The 22,542-nt window shown below is 38.7% G+C and overlaps 1 protein-coding gene across 2 annotated transcripts in view; it reads left to right on the top strand.

The window, feature by feature from the left end:
• The window catches only part of WDR44 (WD repeat domain 44), a 26,833-nt gene extending 12,011 nt beyond the window's left edge, over positions 1 to 14,822 (top strand). Inside the window, exons 6-20 of one of the 2 annotated variants that reach the window (XR_012630684.1) lie at positions 81 to 173; positions 1,127 to 1,263; positions 2,247 to 2,330; positions 2,633 to 2,739; positions 3,730 to 3,881; positions 5,375 to 5,513; positions 5,609 to 5,673; positions 6,877 to 6,990; positions 7,812 to 7,934; positions 8,883 to 9,074; positions 9,236 to 9,337; positions 10,815 to 10,930; positions 12,290 to 12,417; positions 13,129 to 13,289; positions 13,737 to 14,822. Coding sequence is in view for 1 of the 2 variants with exons in the window: in XM_074882456.1 (XP_074738557.1) it covers positions 81 to 173; positions 1,127 to 1,263; positions 2,247 to 2,330; positions 2,633 to 2,739; positions 3,730 to 3,881; positions 5,375 to 5,513; positions 5,609 to 5,673; positions 6,877 to 6,990; positions 7,812 to 7,934; positions 8,883 to 9,074; positions 9,236 to 9,337; positions 10,815 to 10,930; positions 12,290 to 12,417; positions 13,158 to 13,289; positions 13,737 to 13,831 (1,779 nt within the window). In the remaining variant the exon portion in view is untranslated. The remainder of the gene's footprint in view (positions 1 to 80; positions 174 to 1,126; positions 1,264 to 2,246; positions 2,331 to 2,632; positions 2,740 to 3,729; positions 3,882 to 5,374; positions 5,514 to 5,608; positions 5,674 to 6,876; positions 6,991 to 7,811; positions 7,935 to 8,882; positions 9,075 to 9,235; positions 9,338 to 10,814; positions 10,931 to 12,289; positions 12,418 to 13,128; positions 13,290 to 13,736) is intronic. The other variant, XM_074882456.1, reaches the window with a different exon arrangement.
• Positions 14,823 to 22,542: the final 7,720 nt, after the last annotated feature.

Below are 22,542 nucleotides of genomic sequence, written 5' to 3'. Positions count from 1 at the left end.
TATAAGTTCAATAACTAACATTTTTCTATTACTTTAGTGTTACAGTAGAGATAATGTGTTCTATGTCTGCAAAATTTCAGGAAAATGGGAAAGCAGCTGATGGCCAAACAACAAATGAAGTACTTGGACCACAAAGACCCAGGTCTAATTCTGGAAGAGAGCTCACAGATGAGGTATTAATGACTGTGGTCTGCACACAGTACATTCTTGTGCTTGCTTTTCCGGTCTGTTGAATGAACTGGAGTAGTCACACATCACTCCTTATGCTCTGAACCACTACATGCTGTGACCAGGGATGCAGATAGGAGTGATGGCGTGCTGGCTTTGTCTGCATAAGCACTTTGTGGTCCCTGAGCTGTATGTGGTATTAGCGTTTGAAAGCGTGAGCTGTAGTAGATCTGAAATGCTGCGAGTTTGTGTTTGTGGCTGTGCAAATACATTACAAGATTTCAGTGTGAGGGAACACCAGCAAACTTGGCGTTTTGTCATGGAACTAAAAGGGGAAGGAGTCAGCAATAGGAGAATGATTTTTCCTGACATTAAAAAATAGTTTCTTCAGTTAATAACTTCCATTAATCCTGATGATGTTATCAGGCTGCTGCCAGGTTTTATTTGTGTTTATCTGTGTATAGCTTTTTAACTATTGCTGAACAGATGGAGCATCTCATAAACACATACAAAAAAACCTTTTCCTTTGTGTAGTACTAGTTAGGTCTGAATGCTTTTTCTTTGTAGGTAAAGGTTGTCTTTGACTAAATCTAAACTACTGCTTTTAGAATATCTGAAAAGGGAAGACTTCAATGTCTTTTAATTACATAATATGTTTGATGTTAACATGGAAGGTGTCAGGCCATGGCTGATGTCTCTATAGCTGCATTTCTGATTTATGAAATTGAAGCTTGTGACAACATGTAGTTGTTCATCTGTGTATAGTGGTTGATAATGTTTCCGCTAACACACTAAAGGGAATTTTAACTTAAACTTAGACTTTGTAAAACAAATATATAGTGAGCCATAAAATTTCCCATTAAGATAAATAATCTGTAAGATCAGGTGATTTTTATTTTGCTCTAGCTTTTGGAATCTAATCAAATCATCTTGATTTCACATCTTTCTTTTTCCATAGGAAATTCTAGCAAGTGTCATGATAAAAAACCTTGATACAGGTGAAGAAATACCCCTGAGTTTAGCAGAAGAAAAGTTGCCAACAGGCATTAATCCCCTAACTTTGCATATCATGAGGAGAACTAAAGAATACGTCAGGTATGAATGATGATAGCTTTCAGCTCTTTATGATACTGTTGTTCTCATAGTTTTTACATGCATGGAGGCTGCTCTTATGCAAATAAAGAGTCCCAATCCATCTGTGTCTAATTTGAGTGCTAATTCCCAGTTCTCTATGAACTAGGCTGTTTATTGAATTCTTTTAAACTAACTAAAAGTTGATGATATTGATGGAGCTTGACAGGTGAGTATGTCTGAAAATCCAGCTGAACTGCAATTAGCACTTGATGTGCTAAATGTTGTAATTTCTGTACTGAATGAAACACAGTTTTTGTTCAAGTACTATATGTTGTTCATGCTGCCACCTCCTGTAGGTTTTTCAGTGTTTAATTTAGTAGACTCTGAAGATCTGTCGACATCATTATAGTTGACTACTTGGAGGTTTTCCTGTTCTCAACAGAGTTTTAGGCCCTTCTAATGTTTAAAACTGAGTCTGTAAACTTTGATAGAAAACATACAGTTTCTTAATGATCAGGAAATCATGTCAGTCTAGATGTTTTTTTTCAAAGGCCTAGATTTATGTGAATTTGTACTGTGGATGATTTTTAGGTTTTCTGCATTGCTGTATTATTGAAAAAACTCACTTCTGTAGAACTGTACTCTTCTGTGTACAAACTTGTTTCAGAATTAGCCACTTAATTGTTTGATCTATGGAAAGCAAGGTATGATAACAAAGTGGCACATTACTAGTTCCTAGTAATGTAATGTACTTTGTCTGCTCTTAGCTTTCAAAGCGTCACAATAAGCTTAAGTTTAAAATTTGTGGAAGGGAGTAATGTATCTTTGGCATCTGGAGAGTGTATAGTTTTAGTATCAAAATGCCTAAGAATCGAAAGGCCTGTTTTACTTTCACGTCCATGTTTTTCCAGTGTGTTACATGAAGGAATAAAGATGGATCTTACTTTACTAATGTTTAGATTAATTATGATTTTGTATTAAACAATCACTTTTGTATTTCCTAGTAATGATGCAGCACAGTCTGATGATGAAGACAAAATGCAGACCCAGCAAACCGATTCTGATGGAGGGAGGTTAAAACAAAAAACGTAAGATGCTGTTTCATGTCCCTACAAAGAAAAGGCAGGTTTTGTTTTTCTAAGCTGAAGCTCCCCTTTTGACTTCTGAACAAGTTACCTTTTAAGTACAAATGATACCTGAATTTACATAAGCCCATTGCTCTGTAGCTGAACTAAAGATTACATCACTGCTGGCAAATTAAATGCTTATTTTAAGAAGCAGTAATGGAAAGAGTTAATATTGTATTTCAAATCAAAACTATTGATTCCTAATAGCAAAAAATGAGAATTTGCCAGTGTTATGTGTTGAAAGAGTGCCCTTGCTTTTTAAGGACCCAGCTGAAAAAGTTCCTTGGCAAATCTGTAAAGCGAGCAAAGCACCTCGCTGAAGAATATGGCGAACGTGCTGTAAATAAAGTTAAGAGTGTTCGAGATGAAGGTGAGTGACACTGATTTTTTTATATAGAGAGAGTTTTTAATAAGATAGTCTGTTTATCCTTGAGCTTCTAGGAGTCAAAGTGGTTGAGGGACATATAGTGCTGTGTTCTACCACTATGCAGTTGATAATGGGGCTTTTTAGAGTTAAAGCTTGTAGCTTGATAGGCATTTTGAGACTTGCAGGTTACAAGGATAAATTCTTTCAAAGTGGTAGTTGAGAGACCTTTTCAGATAAACCAGTTGAATACTGTAATTTTTGTTGTGCTGTTAGAAAGCTGTCTGGATATCAAAATGTAAACTTCCTTGGAAAGTTATTCCAGCAAAGGTACAAGTGGAGACTGTCTTCATTACCTTAATAAAATCAGATTGTTCTCTGACAACCAGTGCCACCATTATAAATCTCCTATAGCTTGAGCTCCTGTTAGAAGATTTCCCAGCTACAACTGGGTCATCCCCTTCTTGTTTCATCAGTGTTTCTTTCAGACAGACGGCTAGTTCTGCAGTAAGCCAGTCTAACCACAGCCTGAGAGAAATGCCATAGAACTGCTGTACTTCAGCATCTTGCGTTGTCACTGCCTGTTTGCACCAGCTCTTTTGCAATTCTTACGGTTGGTGGGCATATCACCAGGCTATTTCAGCGTATTCAGTAAGAAGAAACCAATACAATAATTTTCAGCACACATTAAACTGACAGAAATCACTTAGTGCAGGATCTGCTGAATGCAATACCTAGTGTAAAGAAAGGGGCAGAACAAAAATGGAAAGCAGTTCTTACTTTGAGTGTTCAGTGTTTGGATTCACTGCAGCCTAAAACTAGTGTAGATATATTTTTAGACCTTGATGCAACAGTACTCTTCTTTTAAGATCTTAAAATTGCCTATAAATATTTGCTAATTCAAGACTAATCTGCTACCAAAAAGTATTGGCAAATGCTTACTGATAGATTAAATGTGTGCTGTGGTATGTACTGCTGAATTTGTGTTCCTCTTAGTCTTCCATACAGATCAAGATGATCCCTCTTCCAGTGATGATGAAGGAATGCCATATACAAGACCAGTTAAGTTCAAAGCAGCACATGGCTTCAAGGGACCTTATGATTTTGAACAAATTAAAGTTGTTCAGGATCTCAGTGGAGAGCATATGGTAGGTCTTAAATTTCATCTGTGTTTTTGCTGAATCTGTTCAACCTGAGATTCAGCTTTTCAGTTTTCATCTACTTGGTGACCTCCAGAAATGACTGTCAGCTTTATTCTTCTTGAAGAGCAGTTTCATTCTGGAAAACAGTATTCTGGCAAGAAATAAAAATTTGGCTGGTTTGATCAGATCTTCAGGAAAAAAAAAAGTCTGTAGATAGTCAGGCTTCAGGGATTCTCCAGAGGTTTTCCTTGAAGAGTTTTGGAATCGAGTGGTATTTGGCCTCTTGGTTCCTGCAATTACAAATTTAGGCTGAATTAGGCTATGTTCCACTACCAGAACTGAGCACAGAGCAGCAAGGTTGACCTACTCAGCAGTAAATAAACTAATCTGCCTATCAGAGATACGAACACAAGTACTGAACAGAAATACTAGATAGGTTCTGGAGGCAAAAGTGAGGAGAGATTAATGGGGTATGTGGATCAGAATGATAAGAAGGGAAGAGACTGGGATATGATATTTGCAGAGATGCCTGTGGAGAATGAGGCAGAAAAACTGCCTATTCATCACTGTTGGAAGTGTGCATGCTTCCCTGCAGAGTCTGAAATACATTCTAGTATTCCTGACTTCCCAGATTGTTCTGCTGACAGCAGCTGTCTGACAACAGGTGAAACAGTCCCCCATTTTAAGTATTAGGCTAAGGATAATGACCTACAGCAATCAGTTTGGTGACCAGAGGTTTCAAGGTTGTCATCCACAACTGAAGTTTCCAATCCTACTGGTAATCCATCTGTGTTAGTTTCTGTCACGCCAGTATTTGACTTCTTAAAACCTAGGAAATTTCCCAAAAATATCCTGAAAGGATGCTGGGTTGGTGTTGTCAAATGCCTAATAGCTGTCATTAAATAACAGGAGGAAATGGAATACTGCTTGTTTGGTACTGTGTTTTATGGACTACTGACGCTTTGGACTTTGCAATGGAGAAAGAATCTTTGTCTTCACAGGCTTTGCAAAATCCTCACGTCAATTCTGAATTTAACAAATATGTGTAGTACTCAGTTGCCAGAATTGATGTGACCAAGCACAATTTCTACTTAAAAAAAAAAAGTGTTAGCACAGCTTGTGCTAACTTCAAGCGCAGATACAAATACTTGTCTGTTCTACAAATCAAATAGCAGGTTGTAAGTCACTCAGAGCCCTGGCTGGCTGACTGTTGCTAACCATGCCAGTTTTATGTAGAATGCTGTGGTAGTGCTGAGCTGCCTTAACTTCTCTCCTACAGTAATCTGCCCTGTGGGCTGTTTCTTTCAAACTGTTTTTGCAAGTATGTTGCACAATCCATCAGTCTTAACAGTTACTTTTCAGTGTTTTGATCTTTGGTTTATTTTACTTGGAGTGTTTTGTGTATGTCTTAATTCTTGTCAGTTGACATTCTAGAAAGGCTTTTTGGTATGGAAAAGGCACTTTACATAACTTAAACAATGATGTCTTTATTTTGACAGGGTGCTGTTTGGACAATGAAATTTTCTCACTGTGGTCGATTACTTGCATCTGCAGGACAGGACAACGTAGTAAGAATATGGGTTTTAAAGAATGCTTTTGACTATTTCAATAACATGCGAATGAAGTACAACACAGAAGGTACCTTTCTATACATCACTAGGGCTCTAAAATACTAGAAATTCTAGTTATTTGGGAACTTAGAGTTGACTGTGGTGTTTCTGCGTGTGTTCTAGGCCGTGTCTCTCCCTCCCCATCTCAAGAGAGTCTGAATTCTTCAAAGTCTGATACTGATGCAGGGGTACGTACACTAGATATTGGGAGGGGAAGAGGTGCGGGGGTTGCATTGTTCTGTAATGCCAGATCTTCATTGTTGCTTTATCCAAACACACATTAAAGTGTTCTCAGCTTGTGTCTTTGGGACGTAGACAAACTGTCTTATCAATAGACATCTTCAGTCAAATACTGTTATCCCATGTGTATGGGGTGCAAGCAAGAAAGTACATCACTAAACTTGTAATGCATTACAAAATCTGCATAGCTTTGCTGTGGCCTTCTGCCAGAGTAGATTTTGGAGTGAAATGCTAAAGGGAAAAAAACCTACACTGTTGAATTTCCTGTCTTAGTGTTTTGCGTTGGAGCATTACTTATGGTTAACATCTGACTTGATGTCTTTTATGAAGAAAGCCAAACTGAACAATGGGATACTCACAAGCATAATAAAACCTGATGTGTTTAAATTTTTCACATCCGTGTAGAATAAAATGGAACATGACTGACAAAAAGCGTTAAGACACTCTTACTTGTAGAGTGTTTAGATACTTAAGCTTGCCATTAATTAATGTGTTTTCTATTTTTGGTTTCCAGTAGGGTAAGAAACATGACAAAGTCAGGGTTTAAGCAAGGATTTTAGCAGCAACATTACTTAATATGCACTGTTTTGGCAGGGGGGAGGCGGGGGGACAGTAATCTTTCCTTGTCTTGATTAAGTGCATAGGCTTGCTTAGCCACACACACAGGGGTGCTGTCTTGAGTGATTTTTTTTGCTGGAGAGCTTTTGTATAGGAACTTCTGGAGTTTTTTTTATTTTGCACCTGTTTATTCTGAAAGGATCTTTTATTAGGAATTCATCATTCTTGATGTTCCCTAGAAACGTGAAAACTTTAACTCACAGTTTATATTCTAAATTGGAATGCAGTTTTCAAGGTTGATATACTTTGTTCCAAAAGCTTATCTTCAGATGTTTGCTTAAATTGCTGTCGAGCTTATCCCATTGAATAAAAGCTGGATGGAAGATGTAGAGCTTCTTAATTGTGGAATTTCAGGATGATGTTTCAGAGCCCATTGTACTTGAAATTTACTTTCGTGGTTTATTAGTGCACTGTTGTTTAAAGTCATAAGAGTAGTTCTTCAAATTGTTATTGATCCTGTACTTTTTGTGAGCAGTAATTGTTACTTTTTCCAGCCGACATTTTTGTAATGTTGCTATACATTTTTCTGATAGATTTGCAGTGGAGTTGAAGAAGACCCAGATGATAAAAATGCCCCATTTCGTCAACGACCATTTTGTAAATACAAAGGGCATACAGCAGATCTTCTTGATCTTTCCTGGTCTAAAGTAAGGCACCTTAATACAGATTGCACAGTTCTCCTGTGTTTTCATTGTTTGTCAATTGTCACTGGAACCATACATCTAAATATGAAACCATCGCTGAAATTAAGAGAAGAGCTTTGTAGAGACAACACTTATTCCAGCTGAAATAGTTGAGACAAAATGAACAAACTTCTTGGGCTTGTCTAATTAAAAGTCATCTTAAAAAATAAAATCAAGCTAGTAACAATTACAGTTGGGTATTCAATATTGAAGTTAAATTGTTTAGAGTGGAAGGAATTTGCATTGAGCTGTTGATTTTTGGTTTATGGTGTTACCACTTGTCTTCAGTATGCTTCACTGTTTTTATCTGAAGTGTAAAGATTCTAAAGTTGCTGAATTATATACATATATCTTAAGCACAAGGTAATTCTCCAATTCTAATTTTCAAAATTTTTCACATAACGCTTATCCAGTTAAATCTCCACATTAGAATACAGTTATAATTTTCAGACCACAGTCTGGCTGAAGGATTTTAGGCAGGAGAGATTCTCACTCCTTCTCTGAAGCCTGTTATGCTGTTTCTTCTCTGAATACTTTAACTACTTTTGAAGAATTTATTTCCATTGAGATTCTTCCAAAAAACTTTCTGTAGCTGAGCATCAGTGTACTGGTCTTAAGGAAAGCACCAATCCATAATGATAATTTGGATAAAACATATTATTTGAAAGGATAAAACCTTGAATTTCATGGGAACAGAGAAATTGGTAAGGCTTACCAGTCAGATTGCTTCTGTATTTTCTGTTACTTTTGTGTCTTAATAACCATGGAATTCTCTTCTTTCACAGAATTACTTCTTGCTTTCTTCTTCCATGGACAAAACTGTCAGGTTATGGCACATATCACGAAGAGAATGTCTTTGCTGTTTCCAGCATATAGACTTTGTCACTGCTATAGCATTCCATCCAAGGGTAAGTGTAATTGCCCTCTTTCTTCTAGAGAGGCAGAACTTGAAATTACAGGAGTACTCCCCCTTTATTTTCAATTTAAAAAAAAATTGAATAATAGAGTTTGTACACTTTAAAAATCTGGATAATATTCTGGAATTTTAAGTGTTCATCTTCACTGAACTTCACCAGGAGTGTCCATGTGGTTTAACCATTTCTAGGCATGATGTGAAAAGTGAATTGTCCGTTGACTATAACACCACAGCCGGTATAGTTTTGAGTAACTTTGTGAAAAGTCAGAATTTCCAATGAGGGATGTTGTGATTAAATATTAGTGAAAAAAGAAAATCATAATGAAATTGAACAGATTGTCCAGAGACCACAGAATCCTTGGGGAGGTTTAAAACTTGACAGGATGTAACCTTCTACAGCCTGATCAGGCTGTTGAGCCTGTCCTTGCTATGAGCAAGGGAGGTAGGCCAGAGACCTCCAGAGATCCCTTCCAACCTATCTTATTTTAGATTTATTTAAAAAATACTTAATAAAGCTTCCTAATCTTAATAAAACTCAAGCAGAGGAAAAGCATTTTTCAGTGTTTCCTGAACATACACAACTGGTAGATGTATCAGGAACTCTGAAAGGATTTTTTCAACTCCTGACAGGGTTAGTGTTTTTCTAACTTACATTGGGAGAGTAAAAAGTAACTGCAGTAACAGTGAATGGTTTTCTAACTTGAGGTATGTGCACTGCATGTGTGTAATTTTGTCAAAAAATCTGTAAGAAATTGAACTCCATTTACCAATAATTTTAACATTGTCTTTTCAGCCTTCTTAAATTATAATCAACTTAATCTGTGCGCTCTTATTTGGGAGGTTCTGGAGAGAAACTGTTTGGAAATGGGGTGCGAAAGTTTTAAGGAAATCAGGGTGTACTCATAGCACAAGTGGAGATTAATGTAGTGTGTCCTCTCAGGATGACAGGTACTTCTTAAGTGGTTCATTGGATGGGAAACTCCGACTCTGGAACATTCCTGACAAAAAGGTGGCATTATGGAATGAAGTAGATGGGCAGACAAAATTGATTACAGCTGCCAACTTCTGTCAGAATGGCAAATACGCCGTCATAGGCACATACGATGGAAGATGCATCTTCTATGACACGGAGGTAAAAGCTTTTTGAGACTGTATTTTTTTCATGCTAAATAACAAACAGATTTAAAAGTCACGCTTGTTTAAATATCAAGAAACAAACCTATTGGAAATTGAAGCAAAATAAAATTTTTACACAATTACTTCAAATCAGGATACATTTTAATATCTTTTCAGCACTTGAAGTACCATACACAAATACATGTGCGTTCTACCAGAGGCCGAAATAGAGTTGGAAGAAAAATTACTGGCATTGAACCCTTGCCTGGAGAAAATAAGGTACTGTGTTTCAGTGCAACTTTGACTCAGTACTGGAGTCTGATATTTATATCTAATGCTTGGTAAGTTTGTGCTAAGTCTTGTTTGTAGTCGCTGACTTAAATCAGAAGTCTTCTAACGTTACGAAAATGAACACTACTCTTTGCTGACTTAGACTAATGCAATACTAAATAGTGGTAAAATAGAAACTTTTTTTTAAATGACATTATGCTCTGATTAATGTAAAGGTGAGAAAATGCTTACAGATGGCTTTCAGTGAAAACTTCAGCATAACTAGCATCTCTCAAATTTAATATTCATTTGGAAATGTACTTCACAGAGAAGCTGGGAAAATGCTGAAACATCAGAAGCTGTTATCTAAACAAGTGTATTCCGTTCTTCTAGAATCAGTCCTTTTGTTTAGCTTCAGTCTAAACTCAAGTCTTACATTGTGAAAGGGTCAAATTCTCATCAAGCAGAGAACATGCTGTTGAATATTAAAGTTGTAATCCAAAGCTGGAGAGTTTCTCACTTATATATAAAGTTTCAGGGGTGATGTGGGGTCAACAGCTGGCTCTACTAGAGTAGCAAATCACCAGCTGTTATCACCTATATTGTACTCCTGTGACACAAATAACTTAATTCCAAAGGCATGCAGAAGATTCAGAAATCAATAGTACCTTTGGGTTTGCATCAGATGCTGTGTGTTAGCATGTTAGATAATGTAATAAAACACAACTCAGCATGAATTCTTTGGAAAACAAACAGGAAGTTCTGTAATCTGATGGTGATGGTGTCCCAAGAGTTGGCCCAACTTTGTTGCATAAATGATTAGGTAACTAGGGGTCAGTATTTGACTGCTACTCTGCCATACCCTTTTCCTAGCGTCATCTTGAGACTTATTACTAACCTATGGTCTGTTCCACTTCTAAGGTACCATAAAAGGGCTAATCAGCTGAATGCCCTTATGCATTTTGACAACCCTTTAATAGACTTCTCTGTTTCTTATTAAGTACATTTAAACTTCTGATGTGAAAAATGTGAAAAGGAAGCAAACTCATCAACCAAGAAAAGCCCAGTTTGTTTTTATAGCAGATAATGGCCACTGATCTGTGCTTCACAATTGGTAGGTGATGACTCTCCAGAAATTTAACTCATAAGAATAGCTGTTCTGCTATATTGTTGTGGAATGTGTTCCAAAATATCCTTTGCAAATTAATGACTGTTCTTTGGGCACACATTTTACTTCAGTAAAGAGCAGCTGTTCTGGTTCAGACCAGTTACAATGATCTTGACAGTGAAGTTGTGTTCTGTCCATTGACAGAAGATGAGAGAGAAAAATGTCATCATCCTAGATCTTGTTCTGCTTCTTTGGGCCTATTCTTTACCTGTGTCACTTTTTTAATCAAAAGAACTGGAATTCTGACTGTTTGATTGAACTCTGTTGCTCCTTCTTGGGCACACTAATGATTTCCTAAATTTTATTTTTCTTTTCTAGATACTAGTGACATCAAATGATTCCAGAATCAGATTGTATGACCTCAGAGATCTGTCTTTATCTATGAAATACAAAGGATACGTCAACAGCAGCAGCCAAATCAAAGCCAGCTTTAGGTAAGACAGTATTACAACAATGGAGTTGTTAGATTTGGGAAATGCTGTGGCTGAAGTAGAGACTTTTGTTTAAAGAATCTATTTACCTTGGCATGAAACTGAAATGTCACTTGGCTTGGAGTACAAAGGTAACTAAAGGCTCTGGTCAGGAATGACAAAGCTAGTAGTAATGTCCGTTACTATTGCTGTAAATGCAGGAACTGCTAGAACTGGTGGGGCTGGGACACCACAACTTTCTCTCCTCCATGATAAATAGGTTTTATTTCCTTAATTTTGTCAGGTATTGTTGCAGATGTGTTGGTCACCCAACTGCTGCCCAAGGCTCTTGGTCACTGCCTGTGTATCATCACTGTCAGGAAACAACCTGCAAATCTGAATTGGAATTCTTTTTTCCTCTTTCTCTGTGCTGGCCTAAGATGCTTTTCTGAGTATATTACTGCGACTGTTGTGGAAATACTGGTTTTTAAAGTAGTAAAAGAGAGGGAGTAGAGGGAGAAGAGTATTTGTTCTATTCCCTTTAAGTCTTGCAGAAGCCAAGAGGGAAAAGTGTTTGGGTATCTGTTTAACCTGGATGTTTGAGCAGAGAAGGGCAGCAGTGCTAAAGGAATAATGCTAAATTTAATCTTGTCAGCTGTTGGTCTTTGAAAACATCTTTAAGGATGACCCAGTATTTCACAGGATGGCTGAGGCTGGAAGGGATCTCTGGAGGTCATCTTGTCCAGCCCCCCTTCTCAAGATGACTTTCCCAGATTAAGTCATCTCTATTTACAGGGCTGTAGCACAGTTAATGTTTGAGTTTAGGTATCTGACATACTCATGCAGTAGGTAAATTAAAAGTAAATACCCGAGTTGGGTTTGCAGGTACTGTTTTGTCTGTGTCAGAGTGCATTATACAGTCATCTGGCTGCAATCTTGTTGAATACCTTTCATCTTCCACCTGTGTGGGCTTTTTTTGCCCATAATTGTATTGTAAACCATTCCTGTTACACAGTCTGATGTTCGCACAGGTTCCAGACTCAAACAGATGCAAATTGCACTTAAAGATTATGCCATTTTCTTGTTGCTGAATATAGCTGTTAGACTAACCCTCTTCTGTGTCAGAAACTGCAGGAAAACAGCTTGGGCGCTATTCATGAGAACTATTTTTTCTACCAGAGGAAGAGCATCAGGAAGCTTGCATGTACATTCATTTAAGGACTGGGTATTTTTTTTGAGCTGCATTCACTAAAATAAAGGATTGGTTTGAATTGTGAACTTGGCCAGATTGCACTTGTAAAGCTGCAAGTCATCTGGAGATCTACTGTAATGGTTGCTTGAAGAGCTAAGAAAATTAATGTTTTTCCTTCTTTGAATCTTTAGCCATGACTTTACCTACATTGTAAGTGGTTCAGAAGATAAATATGTTTATATTTGGAGTACATACCATGACTTGAGCAAGTTTACATCTGTAAGAAGAGACCGCAATGACTTCTGGGAAGGCATTAAAGGTAAAGATCAAGTTTTAATCTCTTTTTTTCCAAAGCTCATATGATTTCAAAAATTAAATATTTTTATTTTCTAGTTTTTATTTGCTCATCAGTGCTATTCATTTAGTTTGAACAAATAGTTAGCAAGATGCATTGCGATTGGTGGATTTTCAGTAAGTGGGCTGTCAGAAAACCTTGTCCACAGGAAACTCTTTACAGATTGGGTTGGCAAGAGACAGAGTAGCTAAGAGGTTGTCCAGCATCAGTGAGAGATTGAATGTATCTAACAGAATGTATGAATTGAATGTATCTAAGAGAATGAATGTAATGTTTTGCTGGAAGAAATTGATCGTGTAAGTGTAGAAATCAAAATAATTATCAATCCTTAGATCCTCTACGGAAAAGCGACTTTGAAAACAAATGCAAGCTTTTTTCCTTTCATGGCAGGATTTAAAAACAAACAAAAAACAACAAAAAAAACCCCACCTCTCATCTCCTCCACACACAGTTTTTGGGGAATGCGTGGCCATGTTTATGTCAAATATGTTTTGGAGCTCTTGCCGGTTGGTTTCGGGCACTTACAGGAACTTCTGAGATCCCTAAGCTTATAAAACAGTGACAATTTTCCCTTGAATGATGAACTTATCTGGTGCCACTAGTACTGACATTCTTGGATATTTACTGAAACTTATGCCTGCTGTTCTTGTAAAATTAACAATTCCTTGAAACAAGGTAATCAAAATTGGATTGTCTTTCTGAAGCGCACAATGCAGTGGTCACATCTGCGATTTTTGCTCCAAATCCTGGTTTGATGGTGTCACTGGAAACTTCTGAAAAGCAAGAAGCTGAAAGTAAGGGAGAAGACTGTGAAACATCAGATACCATACCCTCTGGTAGGTGTTTAAGATGAGCTCTGCTTGATACCATGATATGAGGAGGAAAAGATTATGAAGAATATTTTTGACTTGGGAGGGGAGGTTTCTTGAGAAGAAAAGTCCTTGCGTTTGCATGGATATATATTCCTACCTTAGCAGTTGAACATTTTGGCAGCTGTTGCCTTCTTGAAACCTGAGAGAATGTGAAATGAGGGGCATAGCTCTTATCCTGTGTATTTTAGGATCATTCTTTTTACATTTGAGCCATTAGGAGGTAGGGCTGTACCAAACACATAATGAAAAAGTCCCCTTTCTAGAAATGCAGATGTTTCTTGAAGTATTGGCTAGATAACAGGAATGTGATAGAGGAAGAAGGATGTCACAGTGATAACTTATCTTTTAATGAGAGCTTGATTTTTATGGGTTTTTTTTAATGAACTAACAGTTTATTCTTTCCTTATTAAGGGGCTTTGAAGACAGATCACACAGAAGTGCTTTTATCGGCTGACTTTACTGGAGCAATCAAAGTCTTCATTAACAAAAAGAAATATGTATCTTAGTTGTTTTGCAACTGACAGCATAAAGCTATGGTACTGTGGGATTAAAATTCCATAAATAATGCGGGCAAAAGCAAAGTATCTAATATAATAATGTTACAGGCTGATTTATTTTTAAATCTTTATTTTAAGGCTACTCAAATATTGGATCCTTGGAAAGCAGTGTCTACCTATTAACACCTGGGCTTGTAGAATAGAAAGGAATGTGTAAAAATAATCCTGCCGAACATTAGACTCTAAACTTTTTACGAACAGTTGTTTTGCAATGTAATTGTGAACCTGCACAGGTTTCTGCACGAAAATGTACTCACACATGTGTGTGCCTTTTGGTTACATGCACTAATTTGAACATATATCAAAAGGATTTTAGTGGTGCTTGTAGCCACTAGATGTCAGGAATGGGGATGGGAAGGGAAGGTTGGAGGTATGGCTGGAAAAATGCTGAATAATCTAGTCTGATCTTTGCACAAAATTCCATTTGAGAAAAGTCTTGAATTTGTAGTAGCTATTGTTCAGAATTTTAAGTCATGCAAGTTTTTGATGGGTCAGCAACCATGTGTAAATGTTTTTATAAATTTCTCAACTTCAGGACGTGAAAATTTTTTTGTTGTCTTTCAATTGTTGTGGACTTTAGATTCCTTTCTTATATATAATTTTTTGCACACTGGAGCACAATACTTGTGTAAAGAATTCTCTCATTCCTTGTTCACGGGCACCAGGATATATTCACTTTCCAGATAAAATTAAGCTGCATTAGAAAGTTCCTATATTTTACAACTATGTAAAATAAACTGTTTACATTTTTTAAGCATTGTAGCTTAAAGTTTTAAGTTCTTCTTGTTTGTTTAGTGCCACTGAACTTCAAAAGTCTTTGTAAATATTCATATAAAACACCTATGAAGTAACATTCTGGGCATCATAACCCATGAAATGTTATTGATGGTCAAGTGTTTAAGAGAACAAATGTATCATTAAACTTGGTCACACACTTGGATATTGTTGCTTCTTTTCCGTTTTGATTTATAAATTTGCCTTTTGTCTAAGTAGTGTCTAAATAGATCTGTTTCTTAGGTCATTGATCTTGCATGCACTTGTTAACTTTTGAGTTCTGTTTTTCCTGATCTTGTCACTTTGACAGCTGAAGTAATGGGGAATGGAGTACTGCAACTGGATATTAAGCAGAATTAAGAGTAGTTATGTGTTAATTTAGCGTGAGGAGGAGACTCAAAATGTGTAAAGAATCCTCTCTTTCCTATTAGTGGAAGGCATGGAAATGCAGGAAGTAAGTCTCACTCTTCTTTTAATTCTTTTTTACTCGGGTGAATTTGACTATGATTTTGTGTAAAATGGTCTTGAACAAGAAAGGCAGTTGCAAGGGGTATATCATCAGGCAAAATAAATAAAAAAAATGGTACACACTGTATAAAATTCTTTTTAGTTGACACACTTGGAGTCAGTTTGACTCTTAGATATGAAAATACCTGTATAGATGAGACAGACACAAGCTAAACTCTCAAGATTTTTTTTGTTAGTTTGAGCTCCACTGAACTGACAGAAGTGAGGAGATGGCACAAGAAGACATTTGGTTTGTGACTCCAAAAATGGGTTTCTGTAATAGGTTATATATGTAGAAGACTGTAATTGACTGATTCCTGTGAGCTGATCCCAGACACTGTAGTTTCCTATAGATATAGCAAGCTAAGAAGCTGCTTTGTGCAGTATGAACACCATCACTTTGCTTACGGGTACCTTCTCTCTAGTGTCTTGGCACATATGGCCTTCCCGTCTTGAACTGCAAGTCCCTGGCTGGAGGAGAAGGCGTATGGACTTTGCATTGGTTTTTTTGAGGTATGCTTGTTTTTTTAGGTGTGCTGCTGTCTCATTCCCACTTTCCCCATGTTATAGTTAAAATAGCAGTTGCAAAAAATTGGGAGCACTTATCTGGCAAGAAATAAAAATAAGGATGAGTTCAAGCCCAGCTTTTCAGAGTGACTGAAGACCTGGCTCCTGTTGATATGCAGTATTTGATGTAGATTTGGGTCTAAGTGGCCTTCAGGAAGGATCCTGCAACGTTAATGGCATGCATCTTGGCTGGTTGTTTTAAATGTTCTGTGCAAACAGTATTCTCTAACCTCTTAACGATCTGAATGTTTTGGGGTTTTTTAAGATTTAAACATGACTGCTTTGGAGACCTAAGTTGAACTGTAGTTTCACCTTGTAGCTGCTAGAAGCTCTGTTAAGGTGTTGTGTTGGACCTGTTAAGTACTCAGGTGGTCATAAAAAAAAGGTTATTGTTCATTGTCCAGGATCTTGGTGCAGGCAGTAAACAAAGCTGATCTTGAGGAAGATGTTTGACTTCATTTATCTTGATATTTAGCTTCTAGCACTCGCAGTTCTGGTGGTCCTCTACCGTGATCCAGTATTCTCTATGCTTTTTCCCCAGTTGAACTGTGCTGCACGCTTTTAATGGTTCAGATATCAGTGCCTCTTTCTTGTTCCAAAAGTTGCATCAGTTAAGTGGTATTCCAGTCTGAGTGGCGCTGTGTCCTGTCTAATCTCAATCACTGCTGGGTCTTAAGGCTTGTCTGGTACCTTACACAGCTGGGTTCTGATTTTTTCTGGAGCCTCCAACTTCTCCTTGCAGGTAAGTATCAGTTACTCTGCTGAGCCTGTTTTGTTCGGTCAAGTGCCTTCACTGTATGTCCATCAGGTAGTGCCCTTGCACTGGGGAGTGATGTTCCCTTGAGCACAAGCAAAGCATGGGTAGAGGTCTGTTAAAATAAAACACTTGTGTTGGAGGGTTCATCTCTGGTCTGCTTCTTCTAAGGGCCTGCTTAACCTTTTGTTCTGTAGCAGAAGTTGTTGACGCCCATGTAATTGAAATTCTGCTCACAGAATATGATTGAGATTTCCCAGGAGGCAGAAATGAGGAACTGCAATTCTACAGGACCTCAGTGCAGGAGGTGTCTGAATTAATTCAGTCGCTTCCCAGGAATCAATAAAGTGAGCTGATTGGAGTGTCATAGATGACTTGAACTCTTCCTTCAACACCTAATTTCTACTGTAACTGGCCCCTGTCAGCCAGTTCTGGCACCGAGCAGCTATGAATAGAAACAGCTGCTTCTCTACTACCTTTGTCTCTTTCAGTGCTGGGCACCAAGCCCAGTGCATGTGCAGAGGACAAAAACAACAGTTCAAGTAGATGAATAATGCTAAAATTGGATCTTTTAATGCTGCACAAGTCATGTTTTCTCCAGTTAAAAAGAATGGGGGTGTTTATTTCTTGTGATTGGTGAGATTTCTTGGTTATTTTATTTGAAAGCAATGCTGAACTCAGCCACTGACATGATGCGAACACTATTAAATATAAGAACATGAGCCATAGACATGGCAGAATCGATTTATCAGGCACAGGGAAAGCTGCTGTATGCTTTTTTGCCTGCCATTAGCAATTTGCTGCACATGTCTTCAGGAAAATGTTGGAAACTGGCCAGTCTTCAGAAGTGAACTTTTAAGTGAATGCTAAGCTGCTATCTTCTGAAGCAAAGTTGCCTGCTGCTTTTTACTGGAATATCAAGCAATACAAATTTATTTGTATTTTGTCAATGACTATTTTCTATGTTTTCTCTCGTACATATATGAATGATAAATATCTTGTTTGAGAACTGCATATAAGCACATTGCTTCATTTTGTGAATGTGGGAGCAAACTGGAAGGCTGTAGGGAATGTTGACTAGTTCTGAGGAGGTAGTACTGGAGTGGTGGTTCTGGGTTCGTTATGCTAATGGCTATAGCTGCTGCTCCTGCTTTCCTAGTATTTTGCTAATCGTATTGGCCTGCTGCCAGGATGCTACAGAGGCTTTTCAGTTCATGTGATTAGAAACTGGTCAGTTTTTCCTGTATGTTCTTTACTGGTAGTGCTTCGGGCTTCTGTGTGGAAGTCTGATCAGAATATAATGTTAAGTAAATGGAGCATGGAAAACTAGTGAAGCCAAGTGCTACATACAAAGAACAGACAAAAGACTGTTCAGAACAGGATCTGTACTTGTTTAAGCCTGTGGGTAAATTTTTTTTAACTGAGCATATGCTTAGAGCTGTGCAAATAAGTTTGTGCTTCCAATAACTAACTCCTTTGACTTTTGTAGGATTCATGCATAAATTTAAACATATCCTTAAGTACCCTCCTGAGTAAAGGCTGTCATTATATTATGGTGATTTATCAGAACAGCTTGTCCAATTCTGTAACAATACTCAAGGTTCAGGCAGATCTCAGGAGCTCTAGTCCAACCCCTGCTGCTCAGGTGGGTCAGCTAGAGCAAGTTGCACAGGACCATGTCCAGTTGGGCTTTTAATATCTCCAGGGATGGGTAACCTGTCCGAGTGTTTGACCAGCCTCACAGTAAGTGTTCTATTGTCTTTCATTCTTTTTCCACTTACTTCCTCTGGTTGTATATCTAAATGTCCCAATACCATTTCTGTCTTTTTAGCCCTACTGGGCTTTGCTTAGGTGCATTTGCATCTATGTTGTTCAGTTCTTCAGCAGGCTCTGGCTTTTTGGAAGTAACTGCTAAATGGTCTGGTGCAAAGCTGGGTTCACTGTTGTTCAGTCTCTTTAACAGCCCATTTTCATTTCTGGCTTTTCAGTGTTTTTAGCCTCAAGACTTAGATTCATGGAAGTTGCTGAAAGACCTTGCGCAACATTTTTCAGGCTCAACGCTGCTGGAGCAGCAACTGTCAGCTAAAGGGTTCAACAGTTGGAGGCCTTGTGAACTATTACAGTATGTACTTGCTCAGGAAAAACTCTTCTAAAACTTACTCAAAGTCAGTTCTTACTGAGCTCACATTTCTCGCAAGATGTTTACAGACATTCTGAACTGCGTTATCCACAGTGCTACTCAGACTGTACTTGGATTTGCTTTGGGGAATCTTGTGGAAGGTAGAGTCTTGACACTGCAGTAAAGTTGTTTCTCCCCAGATTACATGGTGAGCTGGTAGGTTTTATTCCTTGTACCCATGGTGATGATTTTTCTAGTACTGGAGGTGAGCACAGCGTCAAACATGTTCTGTATTTCCCCACTGTGTGTGTGCTATAGCTTCTAGGTTTGCCTGAGGAGGACATAGACTCCTCCAAAAGTGCATAATATTTCCCTAGGTCTGTCCTCTGTCACAGGTGTATGTAAGATTCTTCTTTCTTGCCACAAACCATGTTAGTATATTCCCAGGTATTATTTGGCTCTCTGATTTCTTCTGTAACAGAAACAAGTAATAATGAGTGATGAGTGAATGTGTTCCTTTAATTTGTTTTTCTTTTTTCCTCATAGTAACCACTGGGTATTTGTGTTTAAAGCAGTCAAGCTTGGAAAAAATGTGATTTCAAATGAGAAATAGGCTAATTCAGAGCAGAAACAGACCTTAAAGACTTGTACTTTGAAGAAAGAAAAACTCTTAAGGAATGCTGCCTATCAAATGTTGCTGAATGTTCTGAAAATCGTTAGTATTTGGACTTTTTTATTAATTCAAAAGATATGGCAGGCGATAAGAGAACATGCTTTTGGATCTCATTGTGATAGAGAAAATTATTGGGCATTGGGCTGGAAGTTAGTGATTGCCTGAGGAGCAATGATCATGGCCTGAATAGATTCATTGTGGAACAGCCGGTAACCTTGACAGCTGGTACTTCAGAATGGCTGCTCCGCTGAAGCTGAGGAAAGCTATAAAGAAAATTGATCATGGGGATGAAGTTGTAATCAAAATGGAATCTTTGCTCAGTTCTGTGCAGCCATTGCTTCTGTCTGCTGTCTGGGCATTCTCGCTCATTTGGACCTTTCCTGGTACTCAATGCTATTCTTGAAACCAGCAAAGCCTTTAAAAAAAAAAAAAAAAAAAATTTTTGGTGCACCTGGCTGTTGCCTGTAAGCCTAAATACATTTCTGTGGCATAGGATACGGTCTGAAGAGGGCAGCCACACAGGATGCTGGACTAATTCAAAGCACTGAACAATTTTTAAGTCAAGTACAGACCCAGACAACAGGCTGGCATTGTTCTATTCCATCATTCTGTTTTGAATCCAGAGTTCTTTATGACAAAAGACCGTTAACCCTTGGCTCTGATGCCAACCCAGGAAATTCTTACAAGACTTTCAGAATCCAGGTACCATTTGACAGGCGCTCTGTAATGTGAATGTAATGTCTGGCAACAGCAGGCTCTCTCATAAGCTAACCTTTGATTACCTTGATTAAGAATCCATTAATCTGTGTTTTCACAAGTGTGAAAATCATGTAGTTACATCGTCCAATTCAGTAGGGACTGTGCTCATAGACACTTTCGTGCCTTGAGAATAACATCTGCCTACCAAATCCTGAACTATGGATCTTGTCATCTGTGAAGCATGAAAGGTCATGGGCAAAAAAGAAAACCACATCAGTGCTATCAATGGGTAGACTTAACCTCATCAGGCCTCCTCACATGAGAACAGCCATCTTGTGAGACAGGAGTGGGAGCTGCTGTCATACCTGGAAAATTGCTCTGCTTTACTTCAGGACAGCATCAGTTCTGCTGATGCCACTGAAGCTGGGGAAGCTTTTACCTCTGGAAGGAGAGATGGCTGCCTGCAGGAATTCACTGTACTGTCTTCTGTAGGAAAACCCCAACTGGCCATCACTGTTCTACCTCTGAGGAAAATGTGGAAGGGTAGCAGGGCTGCTGGCCAAGTTTTCATTCCTCCATGTGGAAAAGTGGCTCAGGAGTGACATGGAGTTTCATAATAAATACCAATTAGAGCTGCTTTTAGACCAGACTGCTCTGCAACCTATACAGTCCCCTTGTGTGTGATCAGTGCACTTCTGAATACTGTGATAGAGCCACGTCCCTAAATAACTAGCTCTGCATGCCTACTTGCCCTGTCTTGCTTCTGGGCTTGGTCAAACATTTGCCTGTGGAAGCATCCCCTTTACACCAGGACTTCAGCCTTGTTCCAGCTTTCTGGAGCACTAGTCAAGGTGAAAACAAGCATTGTTCTGGCAGGGAAGAGCTCTGTAACAGATCTACCATCATACACAGATCCTAGAGGGTCACAGTTAGACAAGGCAGTCAAAAAAAGGAATTGGAGAGGCCTGGACCTCTCCCCAGCCTGCCACAGGCACAACCTCAACTCCCAGTGTACGTGTTCCTGCACAAGGAGCAGGAGAACCACACGACTGCTCTTACAGCTCCTTGCTTTTGCTGTCTGGAAACAGATCTACAAGAGCAGTAACACAGTTCAGAAATTTTGAAAAGGTGAGAGTTTCTTATATTGGCCTGATTTAAGTGCAGTACTTCATGCTGTAGAGCATATTGCAAAACAGATTTATTTGAACGACGGTGACTCCATACTGTTTTCCAGTTGGCCTAGTATATCTGTACAAGGAAACAAACATCAAGATCTTAATGCCTTTTTCTTGTGCCTTTTCACACAGATTTGTCCTGTAAAATACTGGGCTGAGGCCAGGCAGCAATGGCATTTTGACCTCAAGTGGGATGTCCAGCAGCTGTGTATATGCTCCTCATAACTGCTGTCGTCTTTGTCCGAGCTAGAGAGATGCTCATGGGTGTTGTGTGAGATCTTAATAATCCTCTTGTGTGGCAGTTACTGTAAATAATCTTTAAAGACTTCAAGCAGAGGAAGATAAATAGGGGAGTACTCATAAGCTGGATTATGCTTCATTACTGTACAGCTCAACTTCTTAAACTAAACCCTGTACTTTCATGCCATTGCTCCCATCTGTTTAGTTGTAATCCGGGATGCAGAACAGATGGCCAACACGAAGAGCAGCAGCAGCGTTGCCAGCAGTTCAGAGGAGGTGATCTTTCCCCTCTCTGCAGCACTGATGAGGCCACAGCTCAGTGTGCAGTGCCTGGTTCCCCAGTATAAGAGACACAGATATACTGTAGAGAGTACAGCAAAGGGCTGCTTGGAGCATCTGACCCATGGGAGGAGCCTGAAGGAGCTGGGGCTGCTCAGCCTGGAGAAGAGGCAGCTCAGGGGGACCTTGCCCATGTGTATAAATTCCTGACAGTAAAGACGACTGATACAGATTCTTATTGGTGGTACCCAGTAGAAGCACAAAAGGTAATGGCCACAAAATACACGAAATTCCATTTAAACGTAAGAATTTTTTTTTTTTTTCCTGTCAGGGTGGTCAAACACTAGAACAGACCCAAACCTCTGCCTCTTGAAGTGTTTTGTGGTGGGCTCAATTGACCAGAAGTTGTTTTTGCACCAGGTAAAGTGTGTCTTTGCAATGCTCTGCTCACTAGGGTTAAGGACGTAGCCTGCACGGGCAGCGAGACAGCCGAGGCAGTGCTTTGGCTGCTGTGTATGACCATGTTTGTGCCATGCTGGTGCAGACAGCAGGCCTGCAGCAGCTGTTAGTGCTCTCCACTTGTACAGTGAGCCCAGCAGGTGCCTGCTGGCCCTCACCAACAACCATGTCTTGATACCTCTCCCTTCCACTGTCTAGATACCTGAAGGGATTAGGGGAGGTTTTATCTCTGTCTAGTTCTCTGTAGCAGAAGAAAAAAAAAAAGTCTTTTAGAAAAACTAAGAGGAGGGTATTTAGAGACATATTGGAGTAGTTGTCCATCAGATTTGTAGTTCTGCATCTGAATATAGTTAACACCAGGTATTTCAGAAGTAGCATGTCTCAGTTTCATTTTCTTAAATCAGATTTTATTAT

The sequence above is a fragment of the Strix uralensis genome, chromosome 13, assembly GCF_047716275.1.
Source record: "Strix uralensis isolate ZFMK-TIS-50842 chromosome 13, bStrUra1, whole genome shotgun sequence".
Lineage (NCBI taxonomy): Eukaryota > Metazoa > Chordata > Aves > Strigiformes > Strigidae > Strix > Strix uralensis.
This window is presented reverse-complemented; position numbering and strand designations above follow the sequence as displayed.